The sequence below is a fragment of the Microcaecilia unicolor genome, chromosome 8 (genome assembly GCF_901765095.1).
Source record: "Microcaecilia unicolor chromosome 8, aMicUni1.1, whole genome shotgun sequence".
Lineage (NCBI taxonomy): Eukaryota > Metazoa > Chordata > Amphibia > Gymnophiona > Siphonopidae > Microcaecilia > Microcaecilia unicolor.
In genome coordinates this window covers 184661165-184684574 of record NC_044038.1, presented here as the reverse complement: position 1 = coordinate 184684574, position 23410 = coordinate 184661165, and the positions used below count along the sequence as shown (strand labels likewise).

The window sequence follows — 23410 nt, the reverse complement described above, 5'->3', positions numbered from 1 at the left end:
CTCCTATGTATAAGGGAGGGTTTGTGGCAATCTGACAAGTGGGTATAAAGAGAAGATATCAATCCATGTGTGGTCTTAAAGTCCACACATATAACCTTCAGGGGATGTGCTTCCATCTTCGTACATCCTACGTAAGTGGGTCCCTGTAAGTAGTGTAGGGCCTGTAAATATGCATAATGGTCCTCCGACCTAAGTCTATAGTCTTCAACCAGGTTCTCAAAGGATGTCACTTTGTTTCCTAGATGCAGCTGTCCCCACATGTCTAGTCCATTTTTAGCCCATCTGTGAAAAATCGTGTCCCCCACCCCTGGGGGGAACCCAGGGTTGTCCGCTATTGGCGCCAGGCCACAGGTACAGGGCTGGTGCTCGCCAAACATATGGTCCCAGTAATAGAATGTAGCCTGTACTGTAGGTGGGAATTTGTCTACCTGACCTCTATGCCGTGCCGGCATCCACATTAAATGCCCTAACTTACGGGAACCAACCAGGGATTGCTCCAAATGGACCCAGAGTTTATGCTCATCTGCTCTAAACCACTCCACCGCCGCCCATGTCTGCTTAGCACAATAATACCAAAAGAGGTTAGGGACTCCCAGGCCCCCCTTCTTTCTACTCTTATAGAGAAGTGCTCTGGGGAGCCTCGGTCTTTTCTGGTTCCAAATGAACCTATTTATGCTATCTTGAAGACCGGACAAAAAAGCCCTGGACATACGCATAGGAATTACTTGAAATAGGTACAGTAAACGTGGCAATACGTTCATTTTTATTGTGGCGATACGCCCTAACCAGGACAGTCCCGTAGACATCCAGCGGTCCAAGTCTCTTAATATTTCTTTTTTAAGTCCCAGGTAGTTAACTTCAAACAGTTCAGGCAAATGTTTTGGAATTTGCACCCCTAGATACCTTATTTCCCTTTCTGCCCACTTAAAAGCAAAGGATGTCTTCAAAGCATCCGACACCCTCAGCTGAAGGCCTACAGTCATACCAATCGATTTGCTAGCATTGAGCTTGTAACCTGAAATCCTAGAATACCCCTCGATTTCCCTCATCAAACTGGGAAGTGATACCACTGGCTTTGTCATATACAGGAGAACATCATCAGCAAATAATGCAATCTTGTGTTCCTGGGCCCCTACCCGTACTCCAGAGATATCCTCGTTCTCGCGTATTGCCACCGCCAATGGCTCCATTGCCAGAGCAAACAACAAGGGAGACAGAGGACACCCCTGTCTAGTTCCTCTTCCCAGCCTAAAGGCCCCTGAGTTTCCCCCATTAATTCTCACACAGGCTTGTGGGGCCGAATAAAGAGCCCGGATCCAGGACCTATAGAAATTCCCAATCCCCACTCGCTGTAACACTTTGTCTAGATACCCCCAGTGGACCCTGTCAAATGCCTTCTCTGCATCTAATCCTAGTAGCACTATCGGAATGGCCTTTACTTTTGCACGGTATATTAAATTCAACGTTCTACGTATATTATCCATCGCCTGCCTCTTAGCTACAAATCCAACTTGGTCCGGATGTATTAGAGTGGGAAGCACCTCCCCCAGACGGTTGGCGAGTACCTTTGCCAATATCTTAACATTGCCGTTAAGTATCGAAATGGGTCGATAGGAAGCACATTCTGTCTTATCCTTGCCTGGTTTTGGGATTACCGCCACCTAAGCCTCCATCATCTGGGGGGCAACCTGTCACCTTCCCGCACTGAGTTGATAACCATTGCTAAGTACGGTGCCAGTACCCCCCCAAAGGTCTTAAAAAATTCGTTTGTGTACCCATCTAAACCCGGAGCCTTGCCATTCGGCAGTGACTTGATTACTTGAAGTACTTCATCTACTTGCACCGGGGCTTCCAACTCCCTCTTTTTCTGCTCTGAGAGCACCGGCATGCCTCTGTCAATCAGATATTTATCTATGTCCCCGGTCTGTACAGCAGCATCCTCCCTGTATAGCGATTCATAATACTGGGCAAATCTGTCCCTGATCTGGGCCGAGGAGTGCAATAGGGACCCTTTGTCATCTTTCACTTTCAAAATTTGCCGGTCAGCCCTCATCTTTCGCAGTTTGTTAGCCAATAACCTGCCCGGCTTCTTTGTACTTTCATAAGGTAAAATTATGTATAATCATACCTGATAATTTTCTTTCCATTAATCATAGCTGATCAATCCATAGACTGGTGGGTTGTGTCCATCTACCAGCAGGTGGAGATAGAGAGCAAACTTTTGCCTCCCTATATGTGGTCATGTGCTGCCGGAAACTCCTCAGTATGTCGATATCAAAGCTCCATCCGCAGGACTCAGCACTTAGAGAATTACACCCACGAAGGGACACTCTGCCCAGCTCACCACCGCCGAAACGGGGGAGGGGAATTAACCCAGCTCATCCCCACACAAGTGGGGGAGGGGAATCCGTCCAGCTCATCCCCGCGGAGCGGGGGAGGGACACCACACCCGCCGATGCGGGGGGATCTGGCTTATCCTGCAACCGCAACCGCGGGAGGAGCTGACTGACCCTAACACCGCCAAAGCGGGAGGGGTACAAAGCTGCCCTACAGCCGCACGAAGCGGGAGGGAGTGCCGGCAGAATTTATGTCTCAATCCAGCCCCGTAAAACGGAGGGGAGAGGAATGCAGCAGCTCACTGTAACACAAACTCGTCTCAACTCTTGAAGAGTCCAAGTGAAAGAACTTGAACACGAAGTCTTTCTGAAATAACTGAAGACTAAACTTGAACCTGAAATGCAACCAGAATAAAAACAGAACAGATATCTGGGAGGGGCTATGGATTGATCAGCTATGATTAATGGAAAGAAAATTATCAGGTATGATTATACATAATTTTACCTTCCATATCATCAAGCTGATCAATCCATAGACTGGTGGGATGTACCGAAGCAGTACTCACCCAGGGCGGGACATTGAAATCCCTGACCTCAACACTGAAGCTCCAAACCGGGCCTCCGCCCGTGCAGCCACAGTCAAACGGTAATGCTTGGAGAATGTATGAGCCGAAGCCCAAGTTGCCGCCTTGCATATCTCTTCCAAGGAGACGGATCCGGCCTCTGCCATCGAGGCCGCCTGAGCTCTCGTGGAGTGAGCCTTCAGCTGGATAGGCGGCACCTTCCCCGCGGCCACATAAGCCGCTGCAATGACTTCCTTGACCCATCTTGCCACTGTAGGCTTAGCAGCCTGCAGACCCTTACGAGGACCTGCAAACAGGACAAACAGATGATCCGACTTCCGGAAATCATTGGTCACTTCCAAGTATCTGATGATGACTCGTCTCACATCCAGATATTTAAGAGCAGAGTACTCCTCTGGGTAGTCCTCCCTACGAAAGGAAGGGAGACAGAGCTGCTGATTCACATGGAAGCGAGAAACAATCTTGGGCAGGAAGGAAGGCACTGTGCGAATAGTCACTCCTGCCTCAGTGAACTGCAGAAAAGGCTCTCGACATGAGAGCGCCTGGAGCTCGGAAACTCTTCTGGCTGAAGTGATAGCCACCAAAAAGACTGCTTTCAACGTCAGGTCTTTCAGAGATGCCCTCGACAAGGGTTCAAAAGGCGGCTTCTGCAATGCTCTTAGCACCAGGTTGAGATTCCACGCAGGCACCACTGAGTGCAGAGGAGGGCGCAGGTGATTAACTCCCTTGAGAAAGCGCACCACATCTGGCTGTGAAGCCAGGGAAGCACCCTTCAGGCGGCCCCTGAAGCAAGCCAGAGCCGCTACCTGGACTTTAAGGGAACTGAGCGACAGGCCTTTCTCCAGACCTTCTTGCAGGAACGCCAACACTGAAGAAATTGGAGCAGTGAAGGGAGAAAGTGAGCCTGCTTCACACCATGCTGCAAAGATACGCCAAACCCTGGCGTAAGCAGTAGAAGTAGAGCGCTTCCTCGCTCTCAGCATAGTGGCGATGACCTTGTCTGAGAAGCCCTTCTTCCTCAGACGCTGCCGCTCAATAGCCAGGCCATAAGACCAAAGGGAGAGGGATCCTCCATCACCACGGGACCCTGATGTAACAGGCCCTGCTCCACTGACAGCCGCAGAGGATCGTCGACTGAGAGCCTGATCAAGTCCGCATATCAGGGACGTCTGGGCCAATCCGGACCCACCAGGATTACCCTGCCGGGATGCTTTGCCACCCGGTCTAGCACCCTGCCCAACATGGGCCAGGGCGGGAACACATAGAGGAGCTCTTGTGTCGGCCACTGTTGGAGAAGAGCATCTACTCCCAGGGATCGAGGGTCCCGTCCTCTGCTGAAAAAGCGCGGCACTTGGCAATTGGCCGATGACGCCATCAGATCTAGGCTCGGCTGGCCCCAGCGCTTCGTGATGTCCAAGAACGCCTGAGCAGATAGTTGCCACTCTCCGGGCTCCAAGGTATGGCGACTGAGAAAGTCCGCCTTGACATTCATGACTCCGGCAATGTGGGCCGCTGAAAGCTGCTCCAGGTTCGCTTCCGCCCACTGGCAAAGACTCATAGCCTCCTTGGCTAGAGGGGCGCTCTTGGTACCTCCCTGGCGGTTGATATAGGCCACAGCCGTGGCATTGTCCGACAGGACCCGTACAGGCTACAACACCAGTACCGGGATGAACTCCAATAACACCAACCGAATGGCTCTGAGTTCCAGGAGGTTGATAGACCACTTGCCTCTGCAGGAGACTAGAGCCCCTGCGCTGTCCTTCCCAAGCAGTGGGCTCCCCAGCCCATCAAAGAGGCGTCTGTCGTGACGACAATCCACTCCGGGGTCACCAGAGGCAATCCTGCAGACAACTTGTCTGTCTGCGTCCACCAGCTCAGCGCCTTGCGCACTGCTGGGTCCACGGGAAGGCGCACAGCATAATCCTCCGACATCGGAGTCCAGCGCAGCAGCAGAGATAGCTGTAGTGGTCTCATATGAGCCCTGGCCCAGGGCACCACTTCCATCGTGGCCGTCATAGAGCCCAACAGCTGCACGTAGTCCCAAGCCCGAATAGGAGAGGCTACTAGGAACTAGTCCACCTGAGCCTGAAGCTTGACAATCCGATTGTCTGGCAGGAACACTCTGCCCACTTGGGTGTCGAATCGAACTCCCAGATACTCCAGGGACTGAGTCGGGCGCAGCTGGCTCTTCTTCCAGTTGATGATCCATCCCAGGGAGCTCACAAGAGCAACTACCCGGTCCATAGCTTTGCCGCACTCTGCATAAGAGGGGGCTCGGATCAACCAGTCGTCCAGATAAGGATGGACTTGTACTCCTTCCTTTAGCAGGAAGGCCGCTATGACCCCCATTACTTTGGAAAAGGTCCGCGGAGCAGTAGCCAACCCGAAAGGGAGGGCTCTGAACTGGAAGTGTCGTCTCAGGACTGTAAAACGCAGAAAGCGTTGGAGAGGAGGCCAGAGGGGAATATGCAGGTACGCTTCCTTGATGTCCAAGGAAGCCAAGAACTCTCCTGCCTTCACTGCCGCTATAACAGAGCGGAGAGTCTCCATGCGAAAGTGCCTCACTTTCCAGGCCCGATTGACCCCTTTGAGGTCGAGGATAGGCCGGACAGAACCTCCTTTCTTTGGAACCACAAAGTAAATGGAGTAACGTCCCTTGCCAATCTGATTTTTTGGCACCGGAACGACCGCACCCAGGCGGATCAGGTTGTCCAAGGTCTGCTGCACTGCCACAGCTTGACCGCAGACTTGCAGGGAGAGAGTACAAACCCGTCTCTTAAGGGTTGGCAGAACTCTAGCTTGTAGCCGTCTCTGATGACTTCCAGCACCCACGCGTCTGAAGTTATAGTGGTCCACTCGCCCAGAAACGAGGACAGCCGTCCTCCAATCTGCACTGGGGCGTGGACCAAGGCCCCGTCATTGGGTACGAGACCCTGGGGGAGGACCGGAGGGAGCACTTCCGGGACGGCGGTCTCTGCGAAAGGAATGCTGCTTGGGGGAGAAATTCCTCTTGAAGGAAGAGGGGGCAGAGGAACCCGACTTGCCCGGGCGGTACCGACGGGCTTCCACAACCGTCCTCTGGAGGTACCGGGACGAGTACTAGCCCGAGCCCTGACCTCTGGTAATTTCTTGCCCTTAGACGTGCCGAGATCGGACACGATTTTGTCCAGCTCGACCCCAAAGAGCAGCTTGCCTTTAAAAGGCAATCTAGCCAGGCGGGATTTAGAGGCGTGGTCAGCAGACCAATGTTTCAGCCAAAGCCACCGCCGCGCAGAGACTGTCTGAGCCATGCCTTTAGCTGAGGCTCTCAAGACATCATACAGCAAGTCTGCCAAATAGGCTAAGCCCGATTCCAGGGCCGGCCAATCAGCCCTCAAGGAAGGATCCGAGGGGGAAGCCCGCTGCACCATAGTCAGGCACGCCCTGGCCACATAGGAGCCGCAAACTGAGGCCTGCAAACTTAAAGCAGCTGCCTCAAAGGACGACAAGGCCGCCTCCAATCTTCTGACTTGGGCGTCCTTTAGGGCCGTGCCACCTTCCACCGGCAACGCCGTTTTCTTAGTCACCGCAGTGATTAAAGAATCCACGGTAGGCCACAGATAGGCCTCACGTTCACTCACAGCCAAAGGATAGAGGCGGGACATAGCCCTAGCCACTTTAAGGCTCGTTTCCGGGACATCCCATTGAGCCGCAATTAAGGTGTGCATGGCATCATGCACGTGGAAGGATCTAGGCGGGCGCTTCGTCCCCAGCATAATGGCAGAGCCAACAGGGGCTGAGGGAGAGACGTCCTCCGGAGAGGAAATCTTCAAAGTGTCCATGGCCTGTAAAAACAGGTTGGGCAAATCCTCTGGGCTAAAAAGCCGCGCTGCAGAGGGGTCATCCGCTCCATCCGAGCGGGGATCTATCTCCTCCAAGGAATCCGCAAAGGACCGTTGGGAGACCTCAGACACGCTGCCCTCATCTACATCGGAGGAGACAAAGTCCTCCAAGGCCTGGAAATCAACCCGAGGGCGTTTACCTCTGGGAACCTCAACCTCTTTATCAGAAGAGGGAGCAGGGGCAGCGTTTTGCATGAGGAAAGCCTGATGCAGCAGCAAAACAAACTTGGGGGAGAAACCCCCCAGACTGTGCACTTCCGCAGCCTGGGCAACAGCCCTAGACGCACTCTCAACCGGCGCTCGCAATAGCGGGGGAGAGACATGCTGCGCATCCAAAATGGCGTCCGGCGCGAAACTCCGCGAAGGAGCCGCGCGGGAAGAACGGCGCTTAACTTTAGCCGCTTGTGCCGTCGCCCAAATTAAGGGCGTTCATGGCATTAATGTCTCCAACCTCAAGGGCGGCCCACGAAGAAGCCGTCCGAGCCGCGTGGCCGGCCAAGATGGCGGAGGCGAGGAGCGGGGGATGGGCGTTTATGGCGGGAAAAAACCGCCACGCCAGAGGAACGACCGGGACATTCATCGGTCACTAAACTGTCACCCATCAAGGGCGAATCAGGTTGTAAAACCCCCGCATCCCCTCTAGAAGCGCTCCAGCGATCCGGGGAGCGACCCTTTGCGCCCTCGCCCTCCGACGCCATATGCCACGAGGAGAAGAATCGGGGAACCCCCTGCCCGCTATAAAAAGGTAAATTACCTGCTTGCCGCTCCGAGCTGTAACGAACTGGTGTCCCAGTGAGTAGCTGCAATGAACGTTTAAAGAAACGTCGAATTAAACGCCTTTAAAGACGTTTAAAATTTTTTTTTTTTTTTTTTTTTTTTAAACGGAGCCAGCGGGAGGGGGGAGAAAAGGAGGGACCTGGCACCACCAGGTTTGCACTTGCTCAAAAGAGCCCTCAACCCCAGGCCTCAACAAAACCTAAGGATTAGGCTTGGAGGCCTAGCCAGAGCTGCTGCTGTGTGTGACCACCACCTGCTGAGATAGAGAACATACTGGGGAGTTTCCGGCAGCACATGACCACATATAGGGAGGCAAAAGTTTGCTCTCTATCTCCACCTGCTGGTAGATGGACACAACCCACCAGTCTATGGATTGATCAGCTTGATGATATGGAATAAATCTGTTTTAAACGGGCATGTACAAACTGCAAACTCTCTTCATGCAATTCAGTCAGTTCCAATCTTACCTCCTGAAGCCTACGGTAGTCCGAGACAGAGCCTGTAACCCTGTATTTACTCTCCAGTACCCCCAGTCTCTCCATACATTGAACCAGACGCGCCTTGTGTGCCTTGGTTCTGCCACTTCCACACTTGATAAAATATCCCCTGGCCACTGCTTTGAAGGCGTCCCACACCACACCCAAAAAGGGGCCCGAGTCTATGTTGATATCAAAATATTCCTTCATAATTGGGACAAAGCCTTCCACAGTGTCTGGATCTTGTAATATGCAATTATTGAGAGACCATCTTCTATCTCGCACCTCCTCCCGAAGGGAGGGGATAACCGCCCAGACAGGTGCATGATCTGAAATTGAAATATGCCCAATAGAATAATCCCCTCCCCCGCTTAGCATAGTCTTTTCAACAAATATATAGTCCAGTCTGGAATAGGACAAGTGCACCTGGGAATAGAAAGTGTAATCTCTCCCTCTCGGGTTCCCCTGTCTCCACCCATCACAAAGTCCCAGTCCATCCACCAAGTTCTTCAGGGCCTGAGAGACTCTATTATCACTTGGAGTCGGAGGCGCTGACCTGTCAAGGCCAGGCTGCATGGTCGCATTAAAATCTCCTGCCACCAGCACCCTACCCCTGGCAAATGACTGCAGATCCTTCTGGAGACGCAGGAAGAAACGTTCCTGCCTCTCGTTGGGGGCATACACACAGGCCAGCGTACATTCCTCCTGCTCCAACATAACGTGTACAAAAAGATAACGTCCCTCCACCTCACGCTTCTCGTGCAGGATTTGGACCTGGAGATCTTTATGAACCATGATGGCCACCCCTCTTTTCCAAGCCCCTTTCACATCTGATGCACAACACACCAAGGGATACAACTTGGAAGGGAGCAGCCCCTCATTCTTCCTACGAAGATGAGTTTCCTGCAAAAAGACCACCGGGGGGTGCATCAGACGGAGTTCCCGCCCCAAGGCATGCCTCTTATAGGGAGAATTCACCCCCTTTATAAGTCAAAAGTTTTAAGTTCGCCATCTAACGTCCTTTCAGAACAAGCTAGTGGAAGAATGATTGGTCTAATCCCTAACCTCCCCTCCCCCCTCTGGCCTAAAACATACCCACCCTTCCCCCCGCCTAGTATCCCCCACTTCCCTACTATCCCCTCCCAAACCCTCCCCTTCCCTCCTCCCCCGTCCTCTAGGGTCCACCCACCAAGCAGTGTAAACCTCACTACTTGGGACTGTGAAGAACAGGACCCCACTTGGCCAAACAAGACAAAGCAAATGTTATAACAAACTAACAGTATACTTATACTTGAATTACCCCTCAGTCCCCTCTCCCCGCACCCTATTTCCCACCCTCACATTTCTCACTCACTCCCAACTGCTCTTCACCTTTCAAATCAATATACAGTTCCCTTCCAAGAACACAACAGCCTTGTCTGGCAGTATTCTGCCTCCAAGGCGGCAACACCCATTTCAAATAAATGAATCTGCACTGTCACGCTCAGGTGTGGGGTGTATTCTTCTTTGCTGCTTTCTCCACTCTCTTCCACCACTGCAGCCTTGCCTTGGGGGTAGGTGCCATCCCGGCCGGCAGGGTCTCCATCATCGCCATACCTGCTGTGAATAGATGTTGCCATGCCTTTTCCACTTTGCGACATCGAATCCGCTCTCCCTTAAGCTCGAAACAAATAGCGAATGGAAAAGCCCACCGGTATGGAATCTTTTCTTTGGTCAAAATTTCAATGACAGGTTTCATCTCCCTTCTCAGATTCAGAGTGAACAGTGACAAGTCTTGGTAAATTGATACCTTTGAACCATTGTAATCCAGCATAGGGTTCTGAAGAGCTTTTTGCCAAATCTGCTCCTTGCTCTTATACTCAGTGAATCTGACCACGTGTCCCTCGGCATGTTGTCTCTGGGTTTCCCCAACGCTCTGTGGGCTCTGTCAATGCCCATTACCGCCACATCAAAACTGTCCCCCATCAACATTGTGCAGATGGTGCGCACTACCTCTGGAACGTCTTCTAGGCCTCCTGCCTCCGGTACCCTGCGAAAGCGGAGATTCTGCCTGCGCCCTCTGTTTTCAATGTCGTCTAGGTGGTATTGCAGCTCTTCAGCCTTTTCTTCTATTTTAGTCAATCTTTTGTCGGCCTCCTCGTTTTTCTCTTCTTGTGTTTCCATTCTCTCTTCGAGCGCCTCCACCCTGCCCCCCAGGTCCCGCAGGTCCGCACTGAGAGAATCAACGTGCTCCAGGATCTCCTCTTTGGATGCACGAATTTCCGCTTGAAGTGCTTCAAAGCATTTTTTCATCTCCGTCGAGAGGGCCGTTGGCAGGGCTGGGTCCTCCCGTTCTTCACGAGGGGCAAGCGGTTCCGGCTCGCACGTGCTCCGCGATTTAGGGGACGCGGGCTGGTGAGGGCCTTTTGCTGACTGCCGCGTGGATATTCGCTCGCTATCCCGAAGCGGCGCGGGATTTGTTTTGCTCATCGCGTCGGGGATCGCCTCTCCACCTGTTTCTTGAAGGAAGGAGCACTTAACCGCAGTTGGTATCTTTTTTGGGTGAGGGTGTACGAAGCTGGAGGATCAAGCGGCCATTCAGCCCCGTGACGTCACTTCCTCCTCAACAACTGTACCCTTTAAAGGGGTCAAGCTATAAGACAGAGTAGTGATGGATCCTCCATGACCAATGGACCTTGAACTAAAAGACTTCTTTCCTGTGGAAGTCTGCGAGCTGGATTCTCCTTGAGACCAATGAGATCTGCAAAACCACAGTTTCCTGCGCTAATCTGACATCACTAAAATGACCAATCCAGTGTGTTCCACAATCCACTTCAACAACCAACCTAACATTTTAAACAGGGCACAGAGGAGTGTAGCTCACACATATTGACACGTACAACTGCAGACTAGATGGTCCATACAGATTTTTATTTTTAACACTTGATATACTACTACTACTAATCACTTCTATAGCACTACAAGGCATACGCAGCGCTGTACACCATACACGAAAAGACAGTCCCTGCTCAAAGAGCTCACAATCTAAATAAGACAGGTAAACAGACAGAACAACTAAGAGGTAAGGGAATAAAGAGGTGGGGATAAAAGGACAGGGCAAGTGAGTAGTGGTTAGGAGTCAAAAGCAGCGTCAAAGAGGTGGGCTTTTAACTTGAAAATGGCCAAAGACGGGGCTAGACGTACAGGCTCGGGAAGTACCACACATTAGCCTCAGCATAGGCAACATGGAGGTTTATAATAAAAAGGAGTTACGAGAAAAAAAGGCACTAAACAGAACAGAGCCAAGCACAGACCTAGTTAGTGGAGGAAGGGAAGGACGCTAGGAAAAGATAGATCTTAAGTAGTTTCTTAAAAGAGGTGAGGGTTAATTGGTTTCTGATGGAGAGGGGCAAGTTGTTCCAGGCACTATGTATCTAAAGGCAGAGCTCCTCGAGACTTTGAGATGAAGGACAGAGGATGGAGGAAGGGTCAGGTTCGGATCTGCAGTGCAGAGACAGCGGAGAGGGGTGTAAGGAATGATGAGAGAAGCAAGACAGAAAGGGGGCAAGCAGTTGACAGAATTTATAGACAAGGAGGAGTATTTGATGTCAGTGATGTCAGAGAGCCAGTGATCATTGGGGGAGGGGGGTCACATGATCAAAACAGGTACCATTATGCAGGAGTTTAACAGCAGATGACTGAATGAGTTGAAGGTGTTTGAGGGACTGAAGAGGAAGACCAAAGTAAAGGGAATTACAGTAGTCTAGGTGGGATATAACAAGCGCAAGAATGAGAGAGCTTAAATGTGAAGATGAAATAAGAGGACGGACAGCATGGAGGCTGTGAAGGACAAAGAAGGCGGCACTGATAACCAAGTCTATTTGTGATTTGAAAGCGAGTTGTGAATTGAGAATGACTCCAAGAATATTAAGAGAGTCTTTTGTATGGCCATCGACGGAGGGAGAGGGAAGAAAGCTATTGACTGAAGGGGCAAAAATGATAGATTTGCATTTTGCAGAGTTAAGAAAAAGGAGATTGCTCTTAAGCCAACAAGAAACATGTGCCAAGAAATCACTAAAACAAGAGATGGCAGTGGGATCATCATAATGTTACTAAATTAGACGCAGCCAAAGGAGGAAGATATAAAGTCTTCCAGAGTCAGGCCAAGGCTTATCTTTTCAACAACTGTTGAACTATGTAAAGGGATTAACTGGAGCTGTCGCTATCTTCCTACGTAAAAAGACCAGTAGTTAAAGTTCAGATCCTGGGGACTTTATATCCCTTTTCTATCAGGTTGAAAGGAGAATATCCTTGACTGAAATTCAGAGCACTGAAAGAAGCTGGACTTCCTAGGATGCTAGCACCTTACATCTCAAAACACTGTTCTGCTAGAACCAGAACACATTGAAACTTTGGGCTTATTCTTAATATAATATGGGTCTTGTTTGCAGTAATTGTTGGTTTAAAAAGTCTATCCTGGTGGATTTAGTGGTGACTCTTTTGGCTGTTTTTGAAAAATATACTAAATACACTTTGGAATAAAACATTAGTGGGGGAGGGTTAGATACAAAAGAAGTTTAAAACAAGCTGAGATCCCCAGATACATTACTCCTTGGATGTAAGAAAATAAAAAACTGAGTGATTCTTTTGAGTCAATATAAAGTAGGCTATACATTTTATAAATATATATCAACTGATTCAGTGTTGTTAAAGTTTGCAATCAAGCATGATCGCTTTCTAGAAAATGTTACCACAAGTCCCCTAAATGAGAAAACAGCTCATGTAACTCATGCACACTTCTATGTAGGCTGCTTCTTGGAAAATCTAGATTTCTTTTATTGCCCATTCAGTTATGAAAATCTAAATGTCTTTTACTGTCCATTCAGTTACAAACATCTAGGTTTCTTTTACTGCCCATTCAGTTACTTGGTTCCTAATGCTAAAGTAAAATCAATTGAGAATCTCTCTGCAATCACAAAGGCAAAAATATTAATTTACATATAAAAGCTTGAAATATGTGAAAGATATTAAATTCCACAAAAAGATCAATATTTATTAGGATTTATTTACCGCCTTTTTGAAAAAATTCACTCAAGGCGGTGTACAGTAAGAATAGATCAAACATGAGCAATAGGCAATTACATCCGTAAAAATATTCAAATAACTATACAAAGTATGGCATGGTATACTACTTACAATGTCAACACAATACGTAATAGAACATTATAACTGACAGTGAAGGAAAGATGGAACATATAGATAGGTAAGAGAGTAAGAGGCGTAAGAAAATAAGGTGAGTAATTTTAAAAAAGGTGTACATGAGGTCAGAGAGACGGTTAAATATTATTTCGGCTAGGGTATGAGTGGATAAACATGTCCTGCTGAAGTATGTACAGCCCATGTCACTCCTTGTGTGTGTGTGTGAGACTAACAAGTTACTTCTTCCATTAAAGGCCTGGTTGAAGAGTCAAGCTTTCACCTGCTTCCTGAATATAGAAACTTCCTGGTTTCTGTCCAGTACAAATCTAGTTTCACACCTTCTACCCTAGCAGACACCTTGTGCACCCAAGTGTTGGTAAAATGGTAAAGGAACACAGCATTACCTTTTTAATGTCTGTTTTACAGCGAAGGCCCCAGCCACGGCTTAGTGTTCTGAAGATCTCAACCTCAGGATACTGCCTTTTGGTGAAAGCTTGATTCTGGCAGCGCACTCCAGCTGGGCAGACCATGGGATGGCACTCATACAGCAGCATGCGGTTGATGCACTCCGAATCCAAGCCACAGGGATTTTCATCTGTGGCTTTGCAGTTGCAGCGTGGTATCTCAGACAGGTCAACTGTGAAGATCTGAACCTTACCTACTGGTCTGTTTACCTAGGAAGATAAAGAAATCTCCAATTAATCCCTTCACATAGTTCAACAATTGCTGAAAAGGTAAGTCAAAGAACATACCTACTGGGACCCCCCACCCCCAGTAATTTCCACTTACTCCAATATACATACACATTTCATAGATTGGGCCCATTCTTAGCATGCGCTAAACGCTAGAGACACCCGTATATTCATATGGGCATCTCTAGCATTTAGTGCACACTAAGCGAATGATACATACCTGTAGCAGGTGTTCTCCGAGGACAGCAGGCTGATTGTTCTCACAACTGGGTTGACGTCCACGGCAGCCCCCACCAACCGGAACAAAACTTTGCGGGAGGTCCCGCACGCAGGGCACGCCCACCGCGCATGCGCGGCCGTCTTCCCGCCCGTGCGCGACCATTCCCGCTCAGTTGAATGACAAGCAAAAATGATAAAAAAAACGCAACTCCAAAGGGGAGGAGGGAGGGTAGGTGAGAACAATCAGCCTGCTGTCCTCGGAGAACACCTGCTACAGGTATGTATCATTCACTTTCTCCGAGGACAAGCAGGCTGCTTGTTCTCACGACTGGGGTATCCCTAGCTCTCAGACTCACTCAAAACAAGAACCCAGGTCAATTGAACCTCGCAACGGCGAGGGCATAACAGAAATTGACCTACGAAGAACAACTAACTGAGAGTGCAGCCTGACCAGAATAAATTCGGGTCCTGGAGGGTGGAGTTGGATTTAAACCCCAAACAGATTCTGCAGCACCGACTGCCCGAACCGACTGTCGCGTCGGGTATCCTGCTGGAGGAAATAAAATGTGATGTGAATGTGTGGACAGATGACCACGTCGCAGTCTTGCAAATCTCTTCAATAGTGGCTGACTTCAAGTGAGCCACCGACGCTGCCATGGCTCTGACACTATGAGCCGTGACATGACCCTCAAGAGTCAGTCCAGCCTGGGCGTAAGTGAAGGAAATGCAATCTGCTAGCCAATTGGAGATGGTGCGTTTCCCGACAGCGACCCCTTTCCTATTGGGGTCGAAAGAAACAAACAATTGGACGGACTGTCTGTGGGGCTGTGTCCGCTCCAAATAGAAGGCCAACACTCGCTTGCAGTCCAATGTGTGCAACTGACGTTCAGCAGGGCGGGTATGCGGTCTGGGAAAGAATGTTGGCAAGACAATTGACTGGTTAAGATGGAACTCCGACACCACCTTTGGCAGGAACTTAGGGTGAGTGCGGAGCACTACTCTGTTATGATGAAATTTAGTATACGGAGCATGAGCTACCAGGGCTTGAAGCTCACTGACCCTACGAGCTGAAGTAACTGCCACCAAGAAAATGACCTTCCAGGTCAAGTACTTCAGATGGCATGAATTCAGTGGCTCAAAAGGAGGTTTCATCAGCTGGGTGAGGACAACGTTGAGATCCCATGACACTGCAGGAGGCTTGACAGGGGGCTTTGACAAAAACAAGCCTCTCATGAATCGAACGACTAAAGGCTCTCCAGAGATGGCTTTACCCTCTACACGAAGATGGTAAGCACTAATCGCACTAAGATGATTCCTTACTGAGTTGGTCTTGAGGCCAGACTCTGATAAGTGCAGAAGGTATTCAAGCAGGTTCTGTGCAGGACAAGAACGAGGTTCTAGGGCTTTGCTCTCACACCAAACGACAAACCTCCTCCACTTGAAAAAGTAACTCTTTTTTGTGGAATCCTTCCTAGAGGCAAGCAAGACACGGGAGACACCCTCAGACAGACCCAACGCAGCGAAGTCTACGCCCTCAACATCCAGGCCGTGAGAGCCAGAGACTGAAGGTTGGGGTGCAGAAGCGCTCCGTCGTTCTGCGAAATGAGAGTCGGAAAACACTCCAATCTCCACGGTTCTTCGGAGGACAACTCCAGAAGAAGAGGGAACCAGATCTGGCGGGGCCAAAAGGGCGCTATCAGAATCATGGTGCCGTGGTCTTGCTTGAGCTTCAGTAAGGTCTTTCCTACCAAAGGTATGGGAGGATAAGCATACAGGAGGCCGGTCCCCCAATGGAGGAGAAAGGCATCCGACGCTAGTCTGACGTGGGCCTGTAGTCTGGAACAGAACAGAGGCAGCTTGTGGTTGGTCTGAGAGGCGAAAAGGTCCACCGAGGGAGTGCCCCACTCTCGGAAGATCTTGCGTACCACTCTGGAATGGAGCGACCACTCGTGCGGTTGCATGACTCTGCTCAGTCTGTCGGCCAGACTGTTGTTTACGCCTGCCAGGTATGTGGCTTGGAGAAGCATGCCGAACTGGCAAGCCCAACGCCACATCCTGACGGCTTCCTGGCACAGGGGGCGAGATCCGGTGCCACCCTGCTTGTTGATGTAATACATTGCAACCTGATTGTCTGTCCGAATTTGGATAATTTGACAGGACAGCCGATCTCTGAAAGCCTTCAGTGCGTTCCAGACCGCTCGGAGCTCCAGGAGGTTGATCTGAAGATCTTTTTCCTGGAGGGACCACAGTCCCTGGGTGTGAAGCCCATCGACATGAGCTCCCCACCCCAGGCGAGATGCATCCGTCGTTAGCACTTTCGTGGGCTGTGGAATTTGGAATGGGCGTCCCAGGGTCAAATTGGTCCAAATGGTCCACCAGTGCAGTGAAGTGCGGCAACTGATGGAGAGGCGGATGACATCTTCTAGATTCCCGGTGGCCTGGCACCACTGGGAAGCTAGGGTCCATTGAGCAGATCTCATGTGAAGACGAGCCATGGGAGTCACATGAACTGTAGAGGCCATATGACCTAGGAGTCTCAATATCGGCCGAGCTGTGACCTGCTGAGACGCTCTGGTCTGGGAAGCGAGGGACAGGAGGTTGTGGGCCCTCGCTTCGGGAAGAAAGGCCTGAGCCGTCTGAAAATTCAGCAGAGCTCCTATGAATTCCAGAGATTGGACTGGCTGGAGATGGGACTTTGGGTAATTTATCACAAACCCCAGCAGCTCCAGGAGGTGAATAGTGCACTCCATGGACCGGAGAGCTCCTGCCTCCGAGGTGTTCTTGACCAGCCAATCGTCGAGATATGGGAACATGTGCACTCCCAGCTTGCGTAGATACGCCGCTACCACCACGAGGCACTTTGTGAACACCCGTGGGGCAGAGGCGAGCCCAAAGGGCAGCACACAATACTGAAAGTGCCGTGTGCCCAGGCGGAATCTGAGATACTGTCTGTGAGCTGGCAGTATCGGGATGTGAGTGTATGCGTCCTTTAAATCCAGGGAACATAGCCAATCGTTTTTCTGAATCATTGGTAGAAGGGTGCCCAAGGAAAGCATCCTGAACTTCTCTTTGACCAGGTATTTGTTCAGGCCTCTCAGGTCTAGGATGGGGCGCATCCCCCCTGTTTTCTTTTCCACAAGGAAGTACCTGGAATAGAATCCCTGCCCTTCCTGCCCGGGTGGCACGGGCTCGACTGCATTGGCGCTGAGAAGGGCGGAGAGTTCCTCTGCAAGTACCTGCTTGTGCTGGGAGCTGAAGGATTGGGCTCCCGGAGGACAATTTGGTGGAGGGGAGGCCAAATTCAGGGCGAATCCGCACCGCACTATTTGGAGAACCCACTGGTCGGAGGTTATTAGAGGCCACCTTTGGTGAAAAAGTTTTAACCTCCCCCCGACTGGCAGATCGTCCGGTACGGACACTTTGATGGCGGCTATGTTCCCATGGATCCAGTCAAAAGCCCGTCCCCTGCTTTTGCTGTGGAGGCGCAGGGGGCTGCTTAGGCGCACGCTGTTGACGGGAACGAGCGCGCTGGGACTGTCCCTGTGCCTGATGAGGCCTTCGGGCCGGCTGGGTGTACCTACGCTTGTTGTAGGCGTAGGGCGCAGCCTGCCTGGCCCGGGAAAAACGTCCACCTGCTGAGGTGGATGCTGAAGGCGCCCGGTGGGAGAGCTTGTCGAGGGCGGTTTCCCGTTGATGTAGTTGGTCCACCAACTGCTCGACCTTCTCACCAAAAATATTATCCCCCCCGCAAGGGACATCGGCCAGCCGCTGCTGGGTGCGGTTGTCCAGGTCAGAGGCACGCAGCCATGAGAGCCTGCGCATCACTATACCTTGGGCCGCAGCACGAGATGCCACATCACAGGTGTCATATATACCCCTGGACAGGAACTTTCTGCACGCCTTCAGCTGCCTGACCACCTCCTGAAAAGGCCTGGACTGCTCCGGGGAGAGTTTGTCGACCAGGTCCGCCAGTTGCTTCACATTATTCCGCATGTATATGCTCGTGTAGAGCTGGTAGGATTGGATGCGGGTCACAAGCATTGAAGATTGGTAGGCCTTCCTCCCAAACGAGTCCAGAGTGCGAGACTCCCGCCCCGGGGGCGCCGAGGCGGTATCCCTCGAACTCCGTGCCCTCTTGAGAGCAGAGTCCACGACCGTCGAGTCATGAGGCAATTGAGGCCACATTAACTCTGGGTCAGAGTGGATCCTGTATTGGGACTCCGCTTTCTTGGGGATGGTGGGATTAGATAACGGTCTCAACCAGTTCCGAAGCAGTGTCTCTTTGAGGACATTGTGCAACGGTACCGTAGAGGACTCTCTAGGTGGTGATGGATAGTCGAGGACCTCGAGCATCTCAGCCCTCGGCTCATCCACAGAGACCACGGGGAAGGGAATGCAGATCGACATATCCCTGACGAAGGAGGCAAAGGAGAGGCTCTCAGGTGGCGAGAGCTTCCTCTCTGGTGAAGGAGTGGGGTCGGAGGGAAGGCCCACAGACTCCTCTGAAGAGAAATATCTGGAGTCCTCCTCCTCCCCCCACGAGGCCTCTTCCTCGGTGTCGGACATGAGCTGCTGTAGCTCAGACCTCAACCGGGCCCGGCTCGACTTCGACGCACCGAGTCCTCAGTGGCGGCGTCGAGCAGTGGACTCCCGCGCCGGCGGGGATGAAGCTCCCTCCATCGACGTTGACGGGGACTCCACCTGCGTGGCGGTCGAGACCGGCGCCGCAAGCGGCGGCGGTGTCGAAGGCATCGGCACCGAGCTAGAGCACGCCGGCGCCTCCATCAACGGCGCCGAGGGCGCAAGCATCCCCCGGCGCCGGCACAGTCTGGCGCATCAGCCCTTCCAGGATCCCCGGAAGGATGGCTCGGAGGCACTCGTCCAGGCCCGCTGTCGGGAAAGGCGAGGGGGCCGGTAGAGGTGTCGGTGCCGGAAGCTGTTCGGGTCCAGGAGACGGCACCGAAGTGCTGGCGCCCTGACGTGACGATACCTCTACTACAGAGGGGGACCGCTCCTCTCGGCGCTGCCGCTTCCTCGGCATCGAATCGTTTCTGGAGCTGGGAGCCAAATGCGCTGTGGGCGACCGATGACGGTGCTTTTTTGTCTTTTTCCGGTGCCCGTCATCGGCGCTCAGCGGTACTGAAGAGGAGGAGGTAGATCCCCCTCGGCCTCGAGGGATCGGGTCCGACAGGGTGCGGTCCCGAGGGCCCTGGGTAGAGGGAGTGACCGGGGCCGATTGCCCACGCGGCCGCTCACCCCTGCCGTCTCCGGAAGACCGGCGGGCCCTGTACTCCTGGGGTCGGTGCCGATTTCGTGGACATCGGTACCGGTACCGAAGATCCGGCCGTCGATACTGATGCCGTCGAAGTCGACGTCGAGGGGCCGGCGCAAGTTCCAAAAAGACGGTCCCGTAGAACTTGCCTCGCCACCTGTGTCCGTTTCCGTAAACCGAGACACAAGGTGCACGTCTTGGTATCGTGCTCCGGCCCGAGGCACTGGAGGCACCAAGCGTGAGTGTCGGTCTGCGAGATATGCCGGCTGCACCGACCACACTTCTTAAATCCACTCGGGACCTTCGAGGACATCGACGGAAAAATGGCGTTGGCGAAGTCAAAGTCGTCGATGGTGGCGGTAAATTTCACACCTCGAAAAATAAATCGACCGCGTGGCCACAAGGCCGCAACGAGATGCCCCCGCTAAAAAGATGAGGGAAAACAAGTTCTTCTCGTTTTTGTTTTTTTTTAACAAAATAAAACAAAGAAGCGAAGAAAAAACACACGAAGAAAATCTTGTGGCGAAAGCGCGATCTGGTTTCCGGGGCTGACAGAGAGAGAGATGAACGCGGCTCTCTCCAGCGCGGAAAAGAAAAGACTGAGCGGGAATGGTCGCGCACGGGCAGGAAGACGGCAGCACATGCGCGGTGGGCGTGCCCTGCGTGCGGGACCGCCCGCAAAGTTTTGTTCCGGTTGGTGGGGGCTGCCGTGGACGTTAACCCAGTCGTGAGAACAAGCAGCCTGCTTGTCCTCAGAGAAAAAAACGCTACCGCGCCTCTGTAAAAGACCCCCAGAGTGTCTGACCATGCTTCTGTACACAAATGTATCAGATATTTATAGCTGTGCAGAGCTAACCTTAATATGTCTGTAGGGAGGAGGTTTTTTATCATTCTTTTTGTCTTCTTGAAGCTGTCGTATCTCTTTTTGAGCCTTCAGCTCTTCAAACCTTGCAGCAGCTGCTTGCAGTGCTGAGAAGAAAATAGAGAATATCTTAGTCCTTCTACTACACTTTTCAAGGGTACATACATAGTTTCCAAGTGTCTCAGGCATCCTACAGCTCCCACCCTCCACCTCTGAGCTGCAGAGTGCATCCTGCTGCCTCAGCCCCTATCAATTCTATGTACCTTTTTTATATGTTCCATCTACTCCCTTTCCCATTTTGTCCTTGCTGCTTGCATCTCCTTCCATGTAAGGGAAGACCCTAGCCTGATGAGTCCACAAGTAATCATTGGAGCCAAAAAAGAGAACAGGAAACTCCCCGATGTTGTGCTTCATTTTCTGAATGTTGATGGGAATACTTCTTGGATGACAGACCTCAGCTGGCCACCATCTGTTGCAGATTAAAATGAGAAAGCAGGTCAGAGGACACTAACAAACACAAGGAAGGTACATCAAACTACAGCAGTGATGTCAGAGTCAACTGGACAGACTGAATTGACCAAGTGGTCCTTATCTGTTAACATCTCCTGTTCTACTATGGTTTGAGATGCAGATATTCTCCAAAAATGTTACATTATATAGCAGACTCTTTTTCTTGTAAGCTGTAGGCACGTGGATCCCTTAGGAAAAGGAGGAGGTAGTGATTGCTGAGGAAGGGCAGACTGGATGGGCCTTTTGACCCTTATCTGCCATCATGTTTCTCTATTTCTATACAAAGATGCAATCCAGCTTCCATTCCCCTTCCTATGGAGGGCCACAGGAAAGAAGAGGAATCCTAATATGCTTTGAATTCAGGTGGGAAGTCCCTGAGAGACACTTTGAGGCATATTTTCAAAGCACTTAGCCTTCCAAAGTTCCACAGGTTTCTATGGAACTTTGGAAGGCTAAGTGCTTTGAAAATATGTCTCACTGTACACTGCCTTCAGCTTGGTTCATTTGAGCCTATGATTATCAGAACCACCTACACCTCAGATGTGAGGAGATGCAGTACTCAATTTTTGTGGGGACAGATCTGAAAGAGGATTTATACAAACAGGGCAAATGATTTTAATTTACTCATGAACAGAAATACTACAAAACCTACTCTGCAGTAAACCTCTATGGTTAGTGGCAGCATAGGACCATCTTCAGATGAACCTGGGACTCAGGCTCATAGGACAGGCTGAATGCACAGTGTTTATCAAAGCAACACAGTCACAACCCTCTGGAACCGAGGAGGGATGCAAAGTAGCGCTGTACTATTACTGAGCCACTGTGTTCTACCTCAAATAAACTGTTTAATTAAACTAATTTTGACTTTACATAATGATCTTAAAAAAGCAAAAATCTGACATTTTCTCTTTAAAAACCAGCTCTACCTGTAGCGCCCAACTTTCACCCAGACCACTTCCTTATAGTGTGGCTTCTTGCCCGCTCTGCAGTCATTGCAGAACCAGTTTCCATCAGGCATCTCAATGTTCAAACACTCACGGTGAAAAGCAGCAGGACAGGACTCACAGCACAAGAGACTGCCTCCTGTCAAGACCAAGAGAAGAAGTAAAAGAATGGAGAAGAAGTTTAGTAGTGGGAATTTTCCACACCATCAAGCTACCTTGCTCTTAGCTCCTACAGCTGGAAGTCCTACAACTTTCTCACCTTCTCCCACCAATAAAACTTAGTTTGAGCTCTTCACCTCCCTCTGCCAGGCCCAAGTCTTGTAATAGCAGCTGCACAAGATAAGGCACTGATGCACTGCTCCAGCTGCCAGAGGTAGGGCAGAGGTTGTTGCCATTGAGGGAGGCGCCATGACAATTTTCTGAGAGTTAAGCTATGTTTGCTGCACTCTGTCTCTAAGATTTGAGGGGCTGCGAGGGAAAGAGTTCCTTACACTCTTACCATCATGGGGGAGCCTCAGCAAAATTTTTGCTTGGGGGCCCCCTCAGTTGAACTTACACTACTGGAAAAACACGATCATACATCACTTGATTTCTTCTCTGTTGCACTGCCCAACACCTAGAACCTGTTTTCTTGACCACTAGAGAGCACGGAAGTCTAAAAATGCTATTAAGTCATAAAGAAGCAAAGATCCTTACCTTCTGAACAGACAAAGCACCAGCTAACATTGACATGCTCATGGTTCCTGCATCCTCTCCTTGCGGTAAAATGATTGGGACAAATAATGCTGTTAGAAGCAAGTACTACAGTCCCTGCAGCCAGACAGAAATCATTGGCATGGTATGCAACAGGGCATCGAACACATCGCATCAGTCGACCTAGCGTTGAAACAGAGAGAAGCATAAAAATACCACATTCAGAAAGCGAATGCTACATACCTGTGGAAGGTATTCTCCGAGGACAGCAGGCTGATTGTTCTCACTGATGGGTGACATCCACGGCAGCCCCTCCAATCGGAAAACTTTACTAGCAAAGGCCTTTGCTAGTCCTCGCGCGGCCGTCTTCCCGCCCGAACCGGCTCGTGTTCGTCAATCCCATATGTAGCAAAACAAAAACAAGGAAAGACACAACTCCAAAGGGGAGGCGGGCGGGTTTGTGAAAACAATCAGCCTGCTGTCCTCGGAGAATACCTTCTACAGGTATGTAGCATTCGCTTTCTCTGAGGACAAGCAGGCTGCTTGTTCTCACTGATGGGGTATCCCTAGGCCCCAGGCTCACTCAAAACAACAAACATGGTCAACTGAGAGTGTAGCCTGGAACAGAATAAACATGGGCCTAGGGGGGTGGAGTTGGATTCTAAACCCTGAACAGATTCTGATGCACTGACTGCCCGAACCGACTGTCGTGTCGGGTATCCTGCTGCAGGCAGTAATGAGATGTGAATGTGTGGACAGATGACCACGTCGCAGCTTTGCAGATCTCTTCAATAGTGGCTGACTTCAAGTGGGCCACTGACGCTGCCATGGCTCTAACATTATGAGCCGTGACATGAGCCAGCCCAGCCCAGCCGTAAGTGAAGGAAATGCAGTCTGCTAGCCAATTGGATATGGTGCGTTTCCCCACAGCCACTCCCCTCCTGTTGGGATCAAAAGAAACAAACAATTGGGCGGACTGTCTGTTG

At 50.9% G+C, this 23410-nt stretch overlaps 1 protein-coding gene across 1 annotated transcript in view; it reads right to left on the bottom strand.

The window, feature by feature from the left end:
- The window catches only part of NSD1 (nuclear receptor binding SET domain protein 1), a 226858-nt gene that overhangs the window by 44359 nt on the left and 159089 nt on the right, over positions 1-23410 (bottom strand). The window contains 5 exon segments of the mRNA XM_030212301.1: positions 13637-13906; positions 20272-20384; positions 20541-20746; positions 21714-21870; positions 22428-22607. Coding sequence (XP_030068161.1) covers positions 13637-13906; positions 20272-20384; positions 20541-20746; positions 21714-21870; positions 22428-22607 — 926 coding nt within the window.